Here is a 20828-nt window from a genome sequence, read left to right on the forward strand (position 1 = left end):
GATTAAATCAAGCGGTCATAAAGGTTTTGCTTGGTGCACATAAGGCAGTCAAGTAAATGTATGGAGATACTACAGGAGGATGTGTCAGTGGCTGGGTGCGATTCAGATAAGTATGCACTGGGAAAGATTGGACAGCTTCACATTAAAGGGCCATTCCACCAAAGCTGACTCGGTTTATATACAAAAAAGATGAGTAATTATGAATCCATGTTCCCTCATGTGGAAACAAACCTGGAATTTTTTTGTTGTGTTTCTGAAAACATGTCCAAACATGTCTCAGTATAGATTTATTTTTAAGAAATTAAGTTTAGTCTCTCTGCAAAACTCCTGAATTAAACCTGATATAACTGCAGAGATAAGATATTAAAAAAAATAAATACGTTGTTCTTTCGCAAAATAACAATGCAAGTCAGTGTTGGTGGAATTCCCTTTTAATGCCAAAGACAAGGGAGACGTAAGCTAATGCACATCCACTTGGTAGCATAATGGCATCATCTTCCATTGCGCTCTCTGTTTTCTTGAAAAACTCATCACATTACAGATTTTGTAATACTGAGCCTACCATAACGTCAGATTACTGTACAGAGTAAAAGGAAAAATAAGACAGAAGAAACTAGACCCAAATTTACATTGTAACAACCAGTTGCTTGTCATCAAGTACAGTCAGTGGCCATAGACACAAGGAATAGCCAAACAAACACATTAAAAAAAGACCATTAAGGCTGCTTGTCAATGTAGATTAAGTAGGATAAGCATTGCCACACAATGCTTCGACACCCTTTGCAATATACAAAAAGGGAGCATTTGCAGATACACCAAATAGCCACTAAATCGAAATCTTCTATGCAAAAACGCCCGATTCTGACCCAGACAAATCATGTCAAATGTGTTCAACATGCTTGTTTCCTGTACAAAATAACAAGGCAAGAAAATGATGACTCATGATCCAGAAACAAAAAAGCAAAAGGAGCAAAATGACTGATTCTGTGATGCTCTCGATGGCCTAAAATCACAAACGATAGAAAAATAAACAAAATACTCCAATTATTTTGGATGCACCAGTACGCAATACATCATCACCACCTGCAGCAACAAGTCAGCACCTGGAACTGAATGGACAGGTCGGTGATCTCCATCTCCTCCTCAGAACATTAAAACTACATTCCACGATCTGATAAATGCTCTCCACTCGATCAGCCCCGCTCAGTTCGTGCCTCACCTTCCGTCATCTCGTCTCTTCATACCCTGGCATTCTCAGCCTTGCAAAATGGCACATGAATAAAGTAAAACAGAGAGACTGAATGTAAAAATGGGTCACAGCGCTCACGCTGCATACCTAATGCACATCTCACTTTTGAGTACTCGTTGAAGGCATTTTTCACACAATTGTTTACAGCTAAAAGTAAATACACACACAAAACAAAAGAAACTTCCAAAGCTTTTATATAAAACCCAGGAATGCAATGCCTCCGGTGTGTTGTTGAGCGTGAACACAGAAAGCCCTTTTTACAATTTTTTTTGTCTTTTTCCGACAGTCTTGTACTGTAACTGCGTTAAGCTCAAATATGCACCTTGTGTTGTCTCATCGTTGTGTCCGAACGATTTGATCTGTGTGAAAACCACCGGGCCTGATGCTTAACCGAAAAGGTCAGTGGATTTGTCCCTTGTCAGGTTTTCGAGTGAAGTCTCTATCGTTCTTGGGAGTGGATCGTTTTCCCTTCTCCTGCCCTACTCGGCTCCCTCTGTCTCGGAACAGCATATGTTTAAGTCCATGAAAAGCAGCAACAGGTTCTGCTGGTAAATTAGAAGCAGCGTTTCATTGTTCCCCCAACCCTGACCCGACCCAACTCCAACGTGAGCTGTGGTGCTCACGTCACTTGGGCTTCCTGTTGAGAAGAGTGGCCAACACAACCCACTAAAACACACCAAGCTGCTGCAGAGAAAGTAGGCCCACACATGTCAATACAAAAAAAGATCCATGATTGAATATAGAATTGGGATGCAAAACATCTTAAGGAAACAAAAAAGGTTTGGTTTGATTTCCTTTTGTTGGATTCTTAAAATGCACAGTCACAGGAGATAATACTAACTGAAAGCACATTTTATCATTTTGAATAAAAAAAACAAACAAAAAAACCCCCAAAACAAATTGATTTAAAATAAACTGGGCTCATTTGAACTGCAGTTAGCTGTTATGCTTGCAACAGAGAAAGCAGGATATGTGAATATTAAAACTGTCTCACACCCAGAGACCTTTTTTTTTTTTTTACAGTTCAAGAGAGCAGGTTCCTTTGCGACTGAAAGGAAAACCTTCCCCAAAGAAAGTTACCATTTATTTTGAGCCAGTGAAACTCAGCATTTATATTTAATTGATACAAATTTACAACCGTTTAACAAATAAAATACTTCTGAAACAAAATGCCCCCATTCAAAAATAATCAATGAGAGACTACTGATTTTTTTTTTTTGTCTTAATATAGAGAATGCAAATAAAAAGTGCATACAAGCAGCAGCATTGCTGGGACAGTGTGGGACAACAAAGATATCTTTAAAAAAAATTAAGTTACAAATCAATACAAATCAAGGGAATAGTTTGCATGATGCTATTAAGATTCTTAACTCGACCCTGTGAAAACAAACTACAGAAAATTAAAGACATCTTTTAAAAAGAAAAAAGAAAGAACTTTCAAGAAGTTACCGGCCAATGTTTTATTATAAATGTTTTTCTTCTTTTTTTTTTTTTTTTTTTAAACTCTCATACACTCACCACTTGCTCCAGAAGCTCAAAACGTCTTTTAAAAACGCTTGATATGTTGGTCAATGATCAACTGGATGACAGCTATGCAACCCAACACTGAAGATAATATCAAACAAGTAAACATAACTAAAAATTGCACTCAAGGCAACAACCAGTATTTGTATTAATATATAAAAACATCATTTATCCCATCACCTATGTATGCGCTGATGTTTCTCAATACCTTTTTGTCACATAAAATCAATATAGACAGGGCCCACAGCACTGCCTGCTTTGGAGAAAAGTCCAAGTTGCTTCTGTTTTTCAAGCATGTGTGATTGGCATTTCTCTATGTATGCATTTACTATCTCCTGCTGCTATTTATTTTAAAAAAAGACCCTAAAAAAGTAAAAACAAAAAGTAACAGCAGTAATTTAAAAAAAAAAAAAGTTACCGAAATAATTTATGTCTTTGTACTCTTGTGGTCAACAGTGTTTAGAAATAAACCACTGGTTCACTCTAGACATAGGCACATTTAAAAAAAAATTAAAAGGTTAAAAAAAGAAAACAAAACAAAATGCCAAAAAAAAAAAAAAAAAAAAAAAAAGAACACCATCATTAGACCTTTGTTCTCTATAGTCAAGAAGCAATTAACACAATTTATGTCAAGGGAAGATGAGGTTTAAAAAAATGTTTTAAAAATGGGAGAGTCAAAAGAATATATAACAAGATGACGTTAAAAATCACGGCAGCAGCAGTAAATTAAAAGTTCCAAAGACTTTTTGTTTGTTTTTGCATACAATTGTATCCTTGCTCACATAATAGATGCTTGTAATTACCGTAAATACATTGGCAATGGGAGCATGGTTTATATGGTTGAAAGACTTGCCACTTAGCTCACAGTTACTCAATATATATAACTTTATATATCTTCAGTTTTGGCAAATAGATGGAAATAATTCCTCTTGTATGATTCGGAATGAAAGACGAGTTACGGGTGATGGACTGGCGTCCTAAAATGACCGTGATAAACTGGAGAAACACAGAAGTCAAGTCTCCAAAGGTTTGCTTTGCTTCTGCCCAAGGATGATAAAAAGAAACATTTTCCTCCTCAGTATCCTCTTTTTATTTGCCCCACCGACACCTGTTGTGACGAGTGTGTTTTCTTTACAGTGTATGATACACATAATGAGGGTGGGCAGGCAAAAGGGTGCAGAGCAAGTGGAGGGTTTGCAGTTAATCAGGACTGGCATTGAGCTGCTCTTGGCTCAGACCATGGCACGGTATGGTCCCTGCATCTTGAGGAACTGAATGATGAAGGAAGGGCCTCCTGCGACAATCTGGGGTGGCAGATGGGTGAGGGGACAGTTCTCTATGCTCATGATGGACAGTTTACTGCAGAGGGCCAGCTCAAATGGAAGGCTGTGCAGGTTGGGGTTGTCGTTGAGGTACAGTTCCTCCAAGTTCTCCAGTGTGCCTGAGGACAGACATTATGCAGTGTTAGTTGAAGCGTATACTGTCATCCAGGGAAACTGTGTCAATAAAATAATTTTTTTTCAATGATAGCTCCTTTATTTAGTATATTAGATTTGATGCACTTTAAGCACTCATGAAATAGCAAATGAGGTACGCATAAGTGCAATTAATTCCAGCGCGCCAAAAGCTCAGGTCAGATTAGGTTCTGGTCATCTCCGCTAGACACCCCTGGCTCTGAGCAAAACAGCATCACCAATCTATTGTTCAAAGAGACAGCCAATGAGAATAAACTTGGGCTAAAAGCAGGGCACCTAAGTGCAGTTAAAGATAATCCAGGATTATTAAGAATGAAACTGTGCAAAGCTGCTGTAGTAACTACCACGTCAAGAATAAAAGTATTTTATTTATATTGCAAGAGGTTTCCTTGTAATGTTTTGCAATAAACTTTACTGATCATGATACCTAATGCTGCAACTAGTAATAATACAAACTGCCAGTTAGTGTCCTTTTGAAAGGCTTCACATGTTAGTGAATATGAAGGGCAACAACATAATTCATTCATATTAGAAAGGCCAAATTAAACCAAGCTCAGAAAAAATCATTAATGGCCATTAAGATGGTAAGGGCAAAACCTCCAATCTTCATTAGCTATACAAATTTTAAGTCTTACAAACTATAAATGTTGCACTGTTACTGCTTCAAAAGAAAATCCAAATACCTCTATACCACATCTATAACCTACTTCTTCTCTCTGCCTAAACACTCTAAAAATACACTAACCTTATCTTCTTTCCCCACTCATTTTAATCTCTGGCTTAACGCAACACTAACAAAGCTATCCAGATTGGTCCAGTCACTGGGAGGAAGGGTCAGAGGTGGCACATACTGTGGACTGTTAAGCTCTTGAACTCTAATGGTTACGCTTAGCCTTTATGGAAAAAAATAATGGTTACATGTATTTTCTTTGTCATAAAGGAGATTTTCAGAATGGGTATAAGAGGAGTACTGACCAATCTCCTCCGGAAGGTGTTGCAGCTGGTTCTCCCCCAAACCCAGATGAGTCAGGTTGAGGAGGTGGCCGATTCCTCTGGGTAACATAGTCAGCTGATTATTTGTCAACACCAGTTTCTGAAACGAAGGTAGAGACAGCACAATGAAACTGTAAAAAGGCTTCTGATTCCACTGTATGCCACAGCATTTACCAGCTGGAGACCAACTGTGGATGATTATCTAATGTGTAGACAGGCTGTGCTGTATCTGCTCCTTAAAACTAAAGTGATTTCTATGATAAAGGATTAGGATCTCAGTTTTTAAGATTGTTAAAACAACTGATTCTGATTCATATACAACAGAAATCAGAGCAACCAGACAATTTTAGCAATGGTAGGCTTACCTGTAAATCTTTCAGATAAGCGATTTCATTAGGTAGACATTCCAACTTGTTTTCCTCCAAGTCAAGCTCCCTTAACTTTCTCAAATTCCCAATACCATGTGGTAACTTCTTGAGAAGATTATTGGACAAAATTAACACCTGTGAAGACAATGAGGGTTTTTTTTAATAAGGAACAATCAGACAGCTTGGCACTATTAAATATAATGATTCACAGAATTAAACAATTAAACATCACAATTAAACCAAAAAATAAACCCAGAAAAAGCAACAGCGGCTGATATGAGTTTATTTAATAAATCACTAGCCTCAAAGATAAGTTCCCAATGTTCATAATTTATTATAAATCTGTACCAAATATCATCTCTTAGATATTGTGCTGAGATACTAAAAAAAAATCAAAAAAAAAAAATCAAAAATCACCCAACATTTATGTATGAAAGACTCACCTCCAGAGAAGCAAGACCACAGATATCCTCTGGGATCTTAGTCAGCTGATTGGTGGCCAGGTTAAGTTCAACCATGCTAGTCCATGTACCAAAATCCAAAGGCAGTGCTGTTAACTGGTTGTCCTGAGCGAAGACAAAGGAAAAGCGTTATTAGCAATATAACTGACTATTCAGTGAGTCAACAAAATAGGGTGAGCAGACTGATGGATTACATTAGATATGCTTCTTACAATAAAACATATTCTTTTGAAATGACACTTTAAGAGTACTCACCGTGTGTTTTTTTCCACGTAACAGATATTTGACTTCGATATATTTAATGATTCCATGAACTTTTATCGTTCTACCTCACTTTTATTAGAACTACTGTAAAAGCAAACTTTCCAAAAGTGCAGAATGTTGATTTGTTGCTTTGTTAAATATCAAAATTTTCTATGGATTCACAGGAGTGCATAACTTTTTGTATGTGACTCCATATTGCTCAGGTATAACAAAGCTTCAGTTCAATACCTGATGTTCCTGTGGTTTTTCTTCTCTGAAGATATTTTAACATGTCACAGCACAGATTCAATAATGTTCAAATTCAATTTAGCTCCCTCAGTTTCAGCCTCCTAGTATTGCTCATGCTAGCTCACAGTCACAGCTTACTGGAACACTTGACAATAACAGAGCCATTGTCCACCTGGACCTTTCTTTTTACGACAAGTCAAATATGTCTGCGGTAAAAACCAGGCTTAATATTCACCCGTTTTATCCTCTTGTGATACCTTACTACCACCAGACTTTGGCAAAAATAAAACAACAGCAGATAAAATGGAGATAATTTAACCAAAAGATATTAATTGTATATTGTATTACAAGCGTGTAACTATACCTTCATGTTAAGCTTGCTTAACACTTTTGCCCTGGAAAAGATGCCAAAGGGTATCTTGTTGATACGGTTGTGCTCCATGTTGAGAGAGTAAATGGTTGAGAACTGGGATGGCCCACCCACAGGGTACGACTGGAAGCAGTTTCTTGCCAGTGTTAAACTCGTCAGATTGACCAAACTTGACAGCAGACCCTGGCCAAATACAGAAACAGTAGCATGGCAGGAATCATATGAGCAGGACAAGGCTGTTGGTATATGCGGTTGGGTTTTACACTGGATATATTCACAAGTAGACCACAAACATATCATATTACATTTGTGATAAAAATCCATGGTCTACTTACCTCTGGCAACACTGAAATGTTGTTGTTTTCAAGATTTAGCTCCTCCAGTTCTCGACATAGCGCTAAAGATCTGGGAATAGCTGACAATCTATTGTACCTCAGACCTAAGCGATTTATGCTTGCCAAGTTTCCTGAAATAGTAACCAAAAACGTTTTTTGCAGTCTTTTTGTATCATTATTAAATGTAGCTGGATTCACAAACTGATGAATACAAATGATGTAGTTATATTACCTATAGTCTCTGGGAGGTCCAAGAGCTCATTGTGCTGCAAGTCGAGGTTAGTTATCTGTGTGCAATTTCCAATCTCCCTCGGTAGGTGTTCCAACTGGTTATGGGCAACGTCCAGAGTAATGAGGCTGCATAGCTCCCCTGCAAGAAGATGCATACAAAATACAAAAACTACTAATTCAACAAGGGTGTTTTCAATATTATACACTGGCCTCACTGACAACTTCTAAGCCTTTTGTCTCATTCCACATAAAGAGAATTAAAATACAGATTTAAATGTGCAGAACAGATTTTTTTCCCCCCGAATTGGAACAGCCAAGTTAACAGCAACAATTTTTAAATGCACTACAGTACGTTAGAGAGAACATTGACAATTACAACGCTGTTATTAGTTTGGGATTTTGGAATTTAGTAATGGTCTATGTAGTACTGCTGGAGCTGAAGGAGACTGTGTATAGGGGTGTTGTAGAATCATATACATTAAAAAAATGGCCATCACAACGTACACCCTGATTGAAAATTAATACAGCTAAATATTTCAAATCCATGGTCAATCACTCCCTTACACTGGAATCTTCTTACAGTCAGTGAAAAAAGGCTGTCTTTTGTCCTTCCTTCACCTGAAAAATTCATTTCCATTTTACTCACCTATCTCAGCAGGTAGCTGTTTGATCTTGTTCTCACGAATGCTGAGCATGGTGAGTTTGGATAGGTTTCGGATGTCCTTCTCCACTGTTGTAATGCGATTGAAGCGCAAGTACAGCGTGGTCAAAGATGTCAAGCGATAGACGACTGGTGGTATCTCTCTTAGCTTGTTATGTCGGAGGTCAAGCATTCGAAGCTTCTTCAGGGAGTCCAGGGAGTCAGGCAAACTGGTCAGGGAGTTCTCACTGAGGGCCAAAGTGACCAGGCCTGATAGGCAACCCACCTCAGCTGGCAGGCTCTGCAGCTTATTGCTGTATAGGTAGAGTTCAGTCAACTGTGTCAACTCCTTAATGGAAGTGGGCAGAGTGTGAATGGACCGCTTGGACAAATCCAGTCTCGTCGAATTCTCCTCCCGACATTTGTTAAGCTCTTTGATCACCTCTGCATTACTGGACTTCTTGCGTGTACCTGTTGCTGGGTTTGGCCGCTTTATCGTATTGTCAACGGAGAAGGCAACACCTGGTGTTGAGCTGCTGGTGTCCTTCTTTCCTTCTTTGGCATCTTTCCCTTTGGTCTTCGGGTCTTTGCCCCCATCCTTCACTAAGCCGGCCGGACCACCTTTGGGGTCCTTTTCTTTCGTTTCTTTATCTTTACCTAAAGTACTACTCATGTCGACGTTATCGGGGAACCTACAAGATTGCTCATGGGAGTCTCTCTTGTCAGGTCACTTATTCCAAAAAAACAGGACAGACAGCCAAAGAGGCTTTTAAAAAACACATTCCTGTGCAGGCCCACACATTTACAATTACCCTTGGAATAAAGGCCTTTGGATCCAAAGACTTTTTGGATACTTATGATACTTTGTCCCTTTGTTAAAATGCCATGGGAGAAAAAATCCTTTGAAGTAGCTGGATTGTGGCATCCATAGGCCACATGCTTAAGTGTTTGAACAGCACACGATCCCAGGACCTTCGGATGGAAGCTCTTTCCCGTTGCAAAGGTTAATGAAGGTTTGTTTTTTTCTTTTAAAATTCCTTCGACGTTTGCTGTGGGAGAAAAACAGAAATTTTGTTTAAATTGGCAATTTTTACACTTTACAAATATAACACTTTGGATTTTGACAGTAAATTTTAACTAGCTGTCAGTCACTTTCTCACACAATTTTTGTTTCTTTTAACTCTTTCCTGGCAGTTCTGACAAAAAGAAATACCCCTTTTTGAAAGAACTTCTAAGAACAAAATGTTTAGAAATATTTTCTACTCTGATGATGAATCTTAAAAGTGTTTCCTACTAAAAGAATGCAGTTCTCATTACCATTTAAAATAAATCTTTAGTCCTCTTGTAGTGGGCAAAGATCAGAATATGTGTATATGAAAACTGAGAAAAAAAAGAGAATAAAATGTAAACATGCTCCTTAGAATTGTGCTGATATATGACAATGTCGAGATCAAAGATTGTAAAAATGAGCGGCGATAGCATAGGTAATTTTTATTGCATTTCCTCTTTAATGCATTAAATCATTATTACCATTATCATCATTATGAAAGTTTAATAAATTGGATCTGCCTTCACTATCATTTCTCCATAGAATCAACACATGCAACACAGAGATGTCTGGGTTTGCAAAGGCACGAAATTAATGTGAGTGAAGCAGCTGTAGCGAACCATCATCATCTACTGACCGAAAACAGGAGGATATTTCTGACCGCCGTACTGATTTTTGAATTAGAGCTTAATGTGACTACTGAGATGCTCTTCTATCTTATCTCATTAGGCCTTAGTCATCTAGGTCTAGAAACCAGGCAGTGATCCCCTGAAAACATCTGGCTGCTAGGGAGAAGCGTGTATTCCCAGACCGTCTGACAACAGGCTGCTGGCTGCCAGTGTGTGAATTTGCAAGAACTGAAAAGAGGGTGATTGATTTGATCACTAGCAGGTTGCTGCTGTTAACGAGTGTAATACAAATAGGAAATTCAGACCACTCACCCTCAAAGTAAAAAGTTGCAATTTTTGAAACATGGTGGTTTGAGTGTTAAGTAGGGCTGCCACGATTAGTCGACTAGTCACGATTACGTCGACTATCAAAATCGTCGACGACTGATTTAATAGTCGACGCGTCATTTGAAGCTTTGTAAGATCACAAAAGCAGGAATAAGTAGCAGGATTTAAGAGTGTAATAACGGACTGAAACAGAAGATGGCAGCACTGCATGTACAAGGATGCCAGCTGCCGTTAAACCCCGAAGAAGAAGAAACTGTGTCCCAGAATTCATAGCGCGGCCCAGCGCAGTTGTCAACAATGGCGGCAGCTAGTTAGTTTTAATATTACTCTTATTATTCTTTCTGGGTCACAAAATAAACGTTTAACATATTTTCAGGCGAGAATGTAGCTGTGTAAACCTCAAATATCTGCTCAGTTTATCAAGACACCACATATTTTCAAAAGCGCTCCGACGTTTTCAGAGGCGTCTGTTACCCACTAGCTCGATAGCTAGCCGGGGGCCATGAGAGCACCGGACTCCCGGCAGATCGTTTTCAAACCCACCGCCCTACTCAGGTTAAACATATACAAGTCACTTAGATAACTTAAAAATGTTATTGTTTGGCTTTTTTCAGTATTTTATTTGTTCCTGAGTAAATCGGCTGAGTTTATTAAACTCCACCGAAACAATCTGCACATTTAATTAGAATTCAATTAACTATCATCTTGTCTTTATTTTTAGTTAGCACAGACCTTAAACACTTAAAGCTGTAAGCTAATGATAGTTATATAAGAGCAGATGCTGCTGGTGCAATAAGCTGTACTTTTACGTTCAATGGATGATGATCTGATTAGTCGACTAATCGCAAAAATAATCGGTGACTAGTCGACTATCAAAATAATCGTTTGTGGCAGCCCTAGTGTTAAGGACTTTTATTTTAAATGAAAAAAACTGTCCATTTCGAGTTTGTATCACACTTTCACAACCGCTTGAAGGTCAGCAAATGTTTTCAGACATATTTGTGTATTTCATACAAACTACAAGTGACCACAGCAACCTACTGACCAAAGCAATTGCACAGAGGGTTTCAGTGCAGCACCGTATAGCTCTTTGCAACCAATTTCACTTGGCGATAGCAGCAAGCAGCCTCCTGAAACCACTTGCCAATGGTAAGGAATACTTAGTCAATTTCACAGAAACCTCACGCAACCAGTCAAAACCGGTTGAGCAACCCTCCACCCACCTCCTCTGTATCTTTTATCAGACATAACTGGTTACCGGGAGATTGCAGACCAGTCTCTCAACTTATGTGATTGGAGCTGTGACTTTTTTCTTCATCTGGTTTTTCTGTCAGTGGAAAAACTCAGCTGTGTGAGAAGGGTATGGAATAGAGGTCAGGCGAGATGGGTAAGATAGGTGAAATGTTTTATTCAAGGGGGGGAGGATGATGGATGCTACTACAGCTCTACGGTTAACAAGTCAAGAGTCAGCAAAGGTTGACTTTATACCGTTTTAGCTGTTCAGCTGATATCTACCCACTTAAGTTAACTACTTATAGTAGACTCATTGTTGTACTGAACATGCGACATTGCTAGAAAACTGCCGGAACATGTTTCTCTTATTGTGTTTCACTGGCATTTAAACAAGATACACTGACAATATTCTTCCTTAAAAAAACAGGTTTCATATGCTGTCATTATAATTAAGATATTGAGTGTGCTCTGCCAGATCAAGAAATCTGTTTAATTCACTCAAGCATAACCTCACACCAACTACAAAACAAACATTGCATTGTTCTAAGTCTAACACCCCACTTAACCACCCCATACAAAATTTACAACGAAATGATCATATTGACTCCTGAGGCAATACTTATGCCCTAGATGTCCAGAGCAAACAAGAACGGATGTTAAAGAATATACATGTGTGGTACTTGTCTCAAATACTCCCAGACAAAACACAGTCCTTTGGATCTTTATGTGACAAACTAAGACAGCCTCTCTCTGGCAGCCGTCTCTGTTTAGCCTCTTGCTGGTGCACCTTGATGACTGTGTAAGCTCTCCAGCACTAGTACAGGCTAAGCTGCAGCAAAAAGAGAGGCAGGTTTGGCTCAGGATCAGAGCTAAGTGAAAAGGTTAGGACTGCTGAGAGTAATCTTTAGAAGTGGTTTTCAAAGCATGAAGTTCCCACAACAACAGGTCATATGACCTTTTGGGTAAAAGAAATGTTTGGTCAATAGTAGCACCCCTTACATGAGAGAAAGCCTTGTAGTGTGTTTCTGTAAATAATAAAATGATGTATCCACTGCTCTTTTTCCCTGTCATAAATAAGTTAAACAGCTAATACTGTCTCTAACAGGCATACCTGTGTACTACATATTTAAAGAAAATGAGAATACCCAGGCCAGTCCAACTCCTAGAGCAATGTAAACCAAACTGTGCAAGCAACTTCCTTTTATGGTTGTACTCTCCGTACCTGTCCTTTTACTTCTTTATGGCTATAACAAACTGCAAGTTAAAAAAAAAATCATCTGTATAGATTTGAATGCAGTTATAGACTTATAAGAGTTGTTGTATGTTATGCACACAATATGCACACTGATTTCAAATCAGTGCAGTTAAGAGTCCAATGCATTCTGCTTTCATTTAAATCTGTTTCTCTCGTCTCTGTGAATGGTAGACATGAGCATTGATCAGTGGTCACGACTATTTGCATAGTAATGATCGTGAAACTGAGCTCATGGCTCACTGTTAGTCAGTGGTGCTAGTTTTCGTCATTATGCGAAAGTACTGTTTATAAGGTTAGGGAAACCTACAGTGAACTGAGACTGAAGAAGTCACGTGAATGTGTAACAAAACATTTCTCCTGCTACATCCAAATGAATGGAGAAAACTTTCTCTGATTTTTCTCCACTCCTTTGCTTTTTTTGGTTCACCATGTGTGTGCCGATAAAAAAAAGAGTTTAAGGTAACTTGTCACATTACTGGAAATGAAATTCCAGTACAACTGTGGATGCTCCTTAATCCAAAAATGAACCAATATCAACCCCAAATTTTTGGAAGACAGCTGCCAAAACAATCCTGAATATGATGACAAAGGTCAGAATGCCACAAGCTCTGCTGCTGATAGTGGAGTTAGTCGTGTCCGAGGCACTGGCTGGTCTCTTGCTGATATAGTTGAAGCACAAGAAAGAGATTAGGGCAACTCCTGGCTCCATAAGACCAACATTTAGGCTACATACAAAAGTAAAAGAAAACGAAAATGAAGCCAAGAGAGAAAAGCAATGTTGTCCCCTCCCTTTGAGCTTTGCTCCACTTGATTTTACCTGAATACAGTCAACTAAGGAGAAATATACTTTTATTTCATAGGTATTCTGCTTAATTTGTCCTTGGGACTAAGCACCAAAGAACAGTTGCCTCATAGATAAGGCAAAGACTGTGTCTCATTTATGGCAATCTGATCAACTAGAATGCATTTTATGCTTCAATGAATGAAACGGTCAAAAATATTTTTATTCAAATCCTGGAGCATTTCCTTTGGGAGTGACCAAAACCTCTCTGGTGGGACCAAAATTCTTTGTATGCAGGATAAACCCTGAATTTGTGATTATCGTATCATCATTGTCAGTAGCAATGACAGTAAAACATTTCCCTAAGCAAAACAAGGGTATTATGATTTGTATGTGTCAAATAAATGCAGTGGTTTCTGTAAAAATCACTAAGTGGCTTAATATTTAAATGAGCAAATACATTATCACTTCAGAAGGATAATAACAGAACACATTAAGAAGAAGCACCAACAGGTAAGAGCGCTGTTGAACAACCACAGATTCAAGATATTCAGCCACTAGGTTAAGGCAAGTCCCTATTTGCATGAATGTAATGGTTGGCTATAAATACTGGAGTCCTGCTCAATTTGGATCATTTTAACATTGGCTCTAGCAGGCAGCATTCAAAAGCCCCTCACTTGGCTAGGTTCCTGCACAATGATAAATGATGATAAATAGAATCTAACAGCAATACATATATTCAAATACTAAAGACTGACAATATGTGACACCAACCTTTCAAGTGGGGATATGCTATAGCCAATACGGGTGGGAGAAAAACTGACACAAATATGAGAGATTTTGATATTTCGACTGCCAATACCCTATCGATACAGGGACACCAAATATCAATAATGTATTACAGAAATTAAAATACTCTTGTGCACCACCAATCCTGAGATAATTTTAGCCCAACAATATTACATTTTGTTACAAGGAAACTACAAGGAAACAAATCTGAACACACTCAGCTTGACAAAGCTACCTCCTAATTCAGAACAAGCTAACAGCTCACTCACAAGTAAAAATAGGATAGCAACCTCACTGCATCTACTAAAATTGGTGATGGCATCAATTTTTTTTTTGCATACTGTAGTGTCTGAATGGTTGCTCAGATTTTGAGAGTGTTTCACAATCACAACCACTTTTGATCGCAAGGCAACTGCACAGGTGGCCAGATAGGAGGCAACCTTTCTGCAAACAGTCACAGTCTTACTTAGACTTACTGCAATCACTCAAGTGAGACTGCTAAAGGTTTGCAAATAATTTCTAAGCTATAAATGCAGACACATTGCCAATATGTTACCACCAGTCTGAATGCGTTTCCAGGAGACTCGACTCAGCTGGCTTTGAGCTGGATGTATTCTGGTTATAATCCTTTTTATTAGGAAAGTTGTTGAGTGTAAATGTAGCAGTTCAATATGAATTTCTGATAAATGATACAAATATGTGATAGCAATAGATATTTGATTTTTGACCATTTATCACAGTTAATTGTTGTATTAGCATAAAAAGATTGCATGCAATTGCCAACTTGAACCATTTGAATCACACACTGATAGCAAACTGACTCCACCTTAAGATAACATTTCTGGCAGTGTTGATATGCCTGAAATCTCATTTTGCACCAAAAAGAAAAATAACTTATCAAATAAGGTCATCTTATTGAATGAAAAAAAGATCAGTGATATCTAGAGAAAACTGCTGTTACTTGAAATCTTTTTTTCAACATAAACTTTCTCAACAAATAACATTTAAACTCATCTCTCAGAAGAAATTATATACATATTATTAAGGCTTATTACAATAAATATTACATAAATTAAAACACTCCACTGTAAACTAATATCAGAGTAGGTCTTCAGCTGGTTTAGCATGTAAGACAATGTCCTATCCTATCCAAGTCAACCTAATTGTATTTAAATAATGCTAAGTCACAACAACAGGTCCCCCAAGGTGCTCCTAAAAGTAAAGAAACTCAGACACCATGTAGAATGATCAGTGTAACTTTTCTGCTCTATGTGCATCACTCTAATTTTGCACTTTGAACATTCCCTCACATCAGTTCTGATAGTTTCAGTAATCTACATCCAGCAATTTGCTGAAATCTGTGACTCCTTATATTGATGTTATGCTTATTATTTTTTATTACTGAGACAATGATTGTTATTCTCTCAATGATAAATATAAAACCTGCGGTGAAAAAGTAGCCAGAAATGCACAAGAGATATTGCTGCATCGACGCAAAGTGTAGTTACATTTCTAGGAAGGTACACGTCAGGTTATGGTGTAGAGTTTCAGAAGGGTTTGTGGTTATGATGTAGCTACAGAGCAGATTTCCTGCTGAGCCATAATTTCCCAGTCAGCAGTTAGCAATAAGCTAGCTAGTTTTTTTTAGCATCTGTTACCCCATGGCTCACTATAGTACCTTTGTGTTAATATAAACACATTACAGCAGACAATCTCTTTCTAAAAAGACTTGGATAAGGGTTCATTTGTTCTTAAACAACAGGGGGGAAAAAAGTGCATTTATATTCAGGAAGCAGACACTGAAAACAGACAAATCATAACCAGGTTAGCAATTAATATGTTGTTATGTGGTCTGAGTTATGTGTAACCAAAAGGTTCTATATCCCAGGCTTAATCCTCATAGTGAAACCTTACTTGGCTCATCTGTAAGCCCCAAGGCTCTAGTATACACAGAGATTATTGTTATTATTTTACACCTCATTCTAAACATGTTGTACACATACTGAAGTCTAAGAAAAAGCCATAGAACATGTAAAATGACAACATAATTCTTGGGGGACTGTTCAACCTGAAGACACCACACACATACGGAAAAGGTTTGGTCGGTTGTCAGAACTAGGTTACTGTTAATGCTGTGGTATTGGGTGTGCTTAGTCAGACCAAGAAAGTCTAGTGTACCAAGGATAAACTCAAACAGACTTGCTCCTGCTACGCAAACATGGCCCAGTGGGTGTTAACATTGCAGTAAGCCTACAACCCCATCTAAGCAATCGTTCAACTACTTAGCTAAACCCTACAAAATCCACAAAAGAAAGACAATTTTAACTAGATACGTATGACTGGAAAACCTAATAAGTCAACAAAGGACATAACTCATGTGAAATTATGCAACTACTCAGCCAAGCCTGTTTGACCAGAACGGTAAATTATGGATGAGCCTTTAGATCACCCTTCACAACTGACTGATATGCTCATGTGTGACTGTGTGTAAGCTGAAACTACTTGTTTAGCCAATGTAAATATGAGGCTGAACTCAAGCAAGGTTTTGCAGAAAAAGCTAATGCATTTGTCCATCAACACAACCACAACACCACCATAAAGTGCTATTTGAACTTCCCACATAGACTAATGAAGTTATCCATTAAGGATATCTTGGGCCCATCTGCTAATGTCAGTACATTCAGGCATGAGTGGAACTGTTCTCCCTTGTTTGTCCATTATAATCCCTTTAGGATCAGATGATACATGTGCCGATATATCAGCTAATTAGAGAATGCAATAAAGCACGTCCGAAGCAAAGAAATGTTTCAGAGTCAGATTCAAGAAATATTCAGTCATCTGCTTGCTGGTACTTCACAGTAAGTTGAGGCCTGTCAATATAGAATCTCCGTATGATAGAAGGACGCAAAATTGCACAACAGGGGTGAGGTGGCAGCTATCGCTGTTGCCACTAAACAGAACTCCACATGACCCCACTAGGTTGAGGGGGGTCATGTAGGCTACGTGTGCAAATGGCAAACCCCTGGAAACAGACTACCGACAGAAACGGTAGCTACCAGGTCGAGAAGTCGCATTTCAATATCACCCAATTTCCATGATATGAACACCTAATATGGGTATGACAGTGTATTATCAGTAATGTGAGTGTAACACCTTGACGCTAATAATGCTACGTTGTGACTGTTAACCTAACTGCACAAGCTAGACAACTATTTGTCGTAAACCAACTCGAGTAAGCTAAAATGTCTTCTGTTAGCTAAGCCACTTATAAAACTAAGACATATAATACACGTCTCAAAGTCTTTTCTAAACTGGGAGAAACTGCAACCTGCTAAGACGACTGACAACAAGGCAGGAAATAAAAACAGCTAAGCTGAGCGTCAACGGCACGGCAAACGTCAGTTAAACCAGACTGCTAAATTGCTACCGTCAGCTAGCGAGCAACTTAGCTTACAAGCTAACGGTACTTTTTTTTCCCCAAACAAGGAAAATCAAAACAGCTGTCATTAGCACATAATGAAATAAAGGACCATTGGTGGGTGTTTGCTAGACCGTGCAGAGAGGGTGTCGAGATTTGCCCTTAATACTCACACCCAGCGCTTAGCTTAATCATTAGCAGAGGTGTGTGTGTGTGTGTGTGTGTGTGTGTGTGTGTGTGTGTGTGTGTGTGTGTGTGTGTGTGTGTGTGTGTAACGCAGGCCCGAGCGGAGCGGCTGTCGGACGTAGACCGACCCGACCGAAGGGGGGGAAATCTCTGCTGTAGCCAGCTGAGTGCATACGGGTAGCAGATACCCAAAGAGAACATCCTGTGAAGGCGTGAAGGCAGCTGATATCCCGACCCGAGCAGCCACGCAAGGCCACAGAAGAGCCGACAACCTGTAACGCTGAATCTAAGCGCCGTTCCCGTTGTGAATATGAGCCGAGAAAAAAGAAAACAGTGAAAAACAGCGGCCATTCCGAAGCTGAACAAAAGAGTGCGTTCGTACTCGCCACCGCAAAATGACACATCGCTGTTACACACGCCTTAACGAGAGGCTGACAAGTACGTTACATCTAGAGCAATGCGTTACCGTGCTGTGGGGATAAAAACGTCCAATGTTAATGTACTAAAATAACTGCTTTACCTTCAGAGGTGTGACTCCGCCATCCTTGCTGCTTCCTCCTCTTTTCCTACACTGCTGCTCTGCTCCCCTCCCTCCCCCGGTCACCAAACTGCGTCATTCACACGCCTAACCAATGTTATCACGAGACTTTGAAATGCAATCAAACGTCCATTATTTTACAAACATTTATCTGTGAAAATCAATCTGAGACAATAATAATGATTGATTACAAACCGGAGCATTAAAACAATGTATTGAAAAGAAAATTAAAAAAGAAAACGAACTCATACAAATCTCTGACTTTTATTAACTGTAAAACTGTGCAAATACATTCTACAACTAAAAAGAGATGAATGTCCTTAAAAAAGCAAGCGGATTTGTTTTCTAATTTATGTCATGTCTCTTCTTCTTTTTTTACACTTATGAAAGTTTTCTGAGTTTTCAGCTCCTGAAAACGCCCCCTCCTGAAAACGCCCCCTCATAAGTGTAAAAAAAAAAAAAAAACCTGCAACCACTTGGGGCTGTGTCCAAAAGTTATTCGCTCCCATGTTAAAATACACACAGCAAAATGTGTAGACTTGCAAAATAGATGCAAAATAAAATCCAATGAATAAATAAAATTGTTCAATGTACATTTAAAACAGTACTACAACAGGCAATTCTATAATTATAACCTATACACTGGGCCACCTTTACAAATACAAGACAGATTCAAGCATCAGCAATCTAATTTAAACCACATCATGAACCCATCTGCATAATAAACAATACAAGCATGGTACAATCACAGAGAAATATAGTCAGAGCTATAAAGGTGCAAAAATATCTGTAGTTATGGCTTAGTGCACAATATATGAGAGACTTTCTCTGCAGAAATGGGTTAATGAACTCACCAAACACTAGGATACTTGTGAATCCAGAATATATAAAGGCTGCAGTTTGTTTTGCAATCTTTGACTGAGCTCATGCTTTTAAACCTTGTTGCACAAGCTAAAAAATTGCCTCTTTTTTAGTCTAATTTAGACATATGGGGGTTAATCCAAACATTCCGAATTGCATAAGCCCATGCCCCACAAAACCATTTCTAGTGCAATTGCTGTAGATCCACTACGGAGCTACTGTTAACCAAATAATTAACATGAGTGTGATTGTTACTGCAATAACTTACTAGTGATGCGAGGGGGCAGAGGCCACACAGTTATGGATGGGACTGATAATGCCACCCTTTCATTCTATATGATAACTTCTGGCTTCAAAAACAATAACAGGGCAGCAGACAAAATGCTTATGTTAGCTTTCATAATGGGGAGTACAAAAACCAGTGGTCATGTCCATGTTTTATATACAGTTTGTTATCTTTACACATTTAATTTACAGTGAATACAATTTACAGATGACAGTGGAAATACACTGCTCAAAAAAATAAAATAAAAAAATAAAGGGAACACAAAAATAAGACATCCCAGATCAGAATGAATGAAATATTCTTATTAAATACTTCTTTTTTTTTTTACAAAGTTGAATGTGCTAACACCTGTGGATGTCGGGCCCTAATTTACATTGTGTTGTTTAAGTGTTCCCTTTATTTTTTTGAGCAGTTTATAAAAGATCCAAAACCCATCGTTGTGTTGATTTTTTGTGTTGTATATATCAAACAACTTGTCTAACTCTAAAAATATTTTTAGTTTCATATAGATCCTAAGTGAGAGTAGATCATTCTAGAACATATTTTCACTTCATGTTTATTGTGGCAATAAAAAATAAGAAGAAAGAGATTATGCACAGACAAAATCATCTATATATTTGTTGCAACCATGACATCCGTACTTGAGAGTGGTTATACTACAAACTAATAACGCTGTCAAGTATTCATTCAAAATTGTATTTTAAGGTACTCATTTTTTATATCCCACTGAAACATATATAAAATACTTGAAATATATACAAAACTCTGAAGGTGAAATAATGCTTTTCATCTGCAGTAATTTCCCCTGACAGATCTAATATTTTTTGTTTAAAAATGTGAGTACTCGACACACCCCTTAGCTATTTTCAAGCCAACCAGAAGCCATCTCTCTGGATATACAGAAACATTACCAACCTATATCAGTGCAATAAGTGCACATAATTATTTTCCTTCTCTGGCTGGTCCCTTTATGGTTCACCATAGTAGATCATCTGCCTCCATCACATCCTACGCCTAGCATCCTCTTCTGTCACACCAACTATGTCCTCCTTCACTACATCAACAAATCTTCTGGTCTTCTTTTCTTTACTCCTGCCTGGCAGCAGTCTTGTCTCTATAACTTTGTCTCCAATATGCTTAAACTCATCTACCTCTGCTCCTTACAGCTACACTGTCACACATGTGTCTCTCTCATCCATACACATGTTCTGTCCAAAAATAAAAGTACAAAAAGACGCTCAATGACCCTGTAAAGCCTGCTTCATAGCGTCAAACATTATTCAAGTTATTGAGTTTTGCTATTCTGCTAGCTGCCTATAGGTGCCAGTAAAACACTGTT

The 20828-nt window shown here is 38.4% G+C and overlaps 1 protein-coding gene across 1 annotated transcript; it reads right to left on the reverse strand.

Moving 5' to 3' along the window:
• Positions 1-413: 413 nt before the first annotated feature.
• Positions 414-18402, reverse strand: shoc2 (SHOC2 leucine rich repeat scaffold protein). Its single transcript, XM_085459892.1, has 9 exons — positions 18325-18402; positions 8145-9187; positions 7500-7637; positions 7268-7398; positions 6927-7115; positions 6053-6175; positions 5607-5744; positions 5224-5341; positions 414-4214 (listed from the first exon to the last, which is right to left on the reverse strand). Exons 2-9 carry the CDS (start codon positions 8809-8811, stop codon positions 4006-4008), a joined length of 1713 nt encoding a protein of 570 aa, XP_085316018.1. The 5' UTR covers positions 8812-9187; positions 18325-18402; the 3' UTR covers positions 414-4005.
• Between the last annotated feature and the right edge of the window lie 2426 nt (positions 18403-20828).

The sequence above is a fragment of the Copadichromis virginalis genome, linkage group LG6, assembly GCF_057382275.1.
Source record: "Copadichromis virginalis isolate Kocher_CV1m ecotype Utaka linkage group LG6, C_Virginalis_male_GT1.1, whole genome shotgun sequence".
Taxonomy (NCBI): domain Eukaryota; kingdom Metazoa; phylum Chordata; class Actinopteri; order Cichliformes; family Cichlidae; genus Copadichromis; species Copadichromis virginalis.

Excerpts from the sequence above, each read along its gene's own strand:
- shoc2 (XM_085459892.1), bottom strand. The coding sequence starts at position 8,811 with ATGAGTAGTACTTTAGGTAAAGATAAAGAAACGAAAGAAAAGGACCCC. Across the intron at positions 7,116-7,267 it reads ACATTTCAGTGTTGCCAGAG|GGTCTGCTGTCAAGTTTGGT; the intron begins GTAAGTAGACCA and ends GTATTTGGCCAG. Across the intron at positions 6,176-6,926 it reads TAAGCAAGCTTAACATGAAG|GACAACCAGTTAACAGCACT; the intron begins GTATAGTTACAC and ends GTCTTCGCTCAG.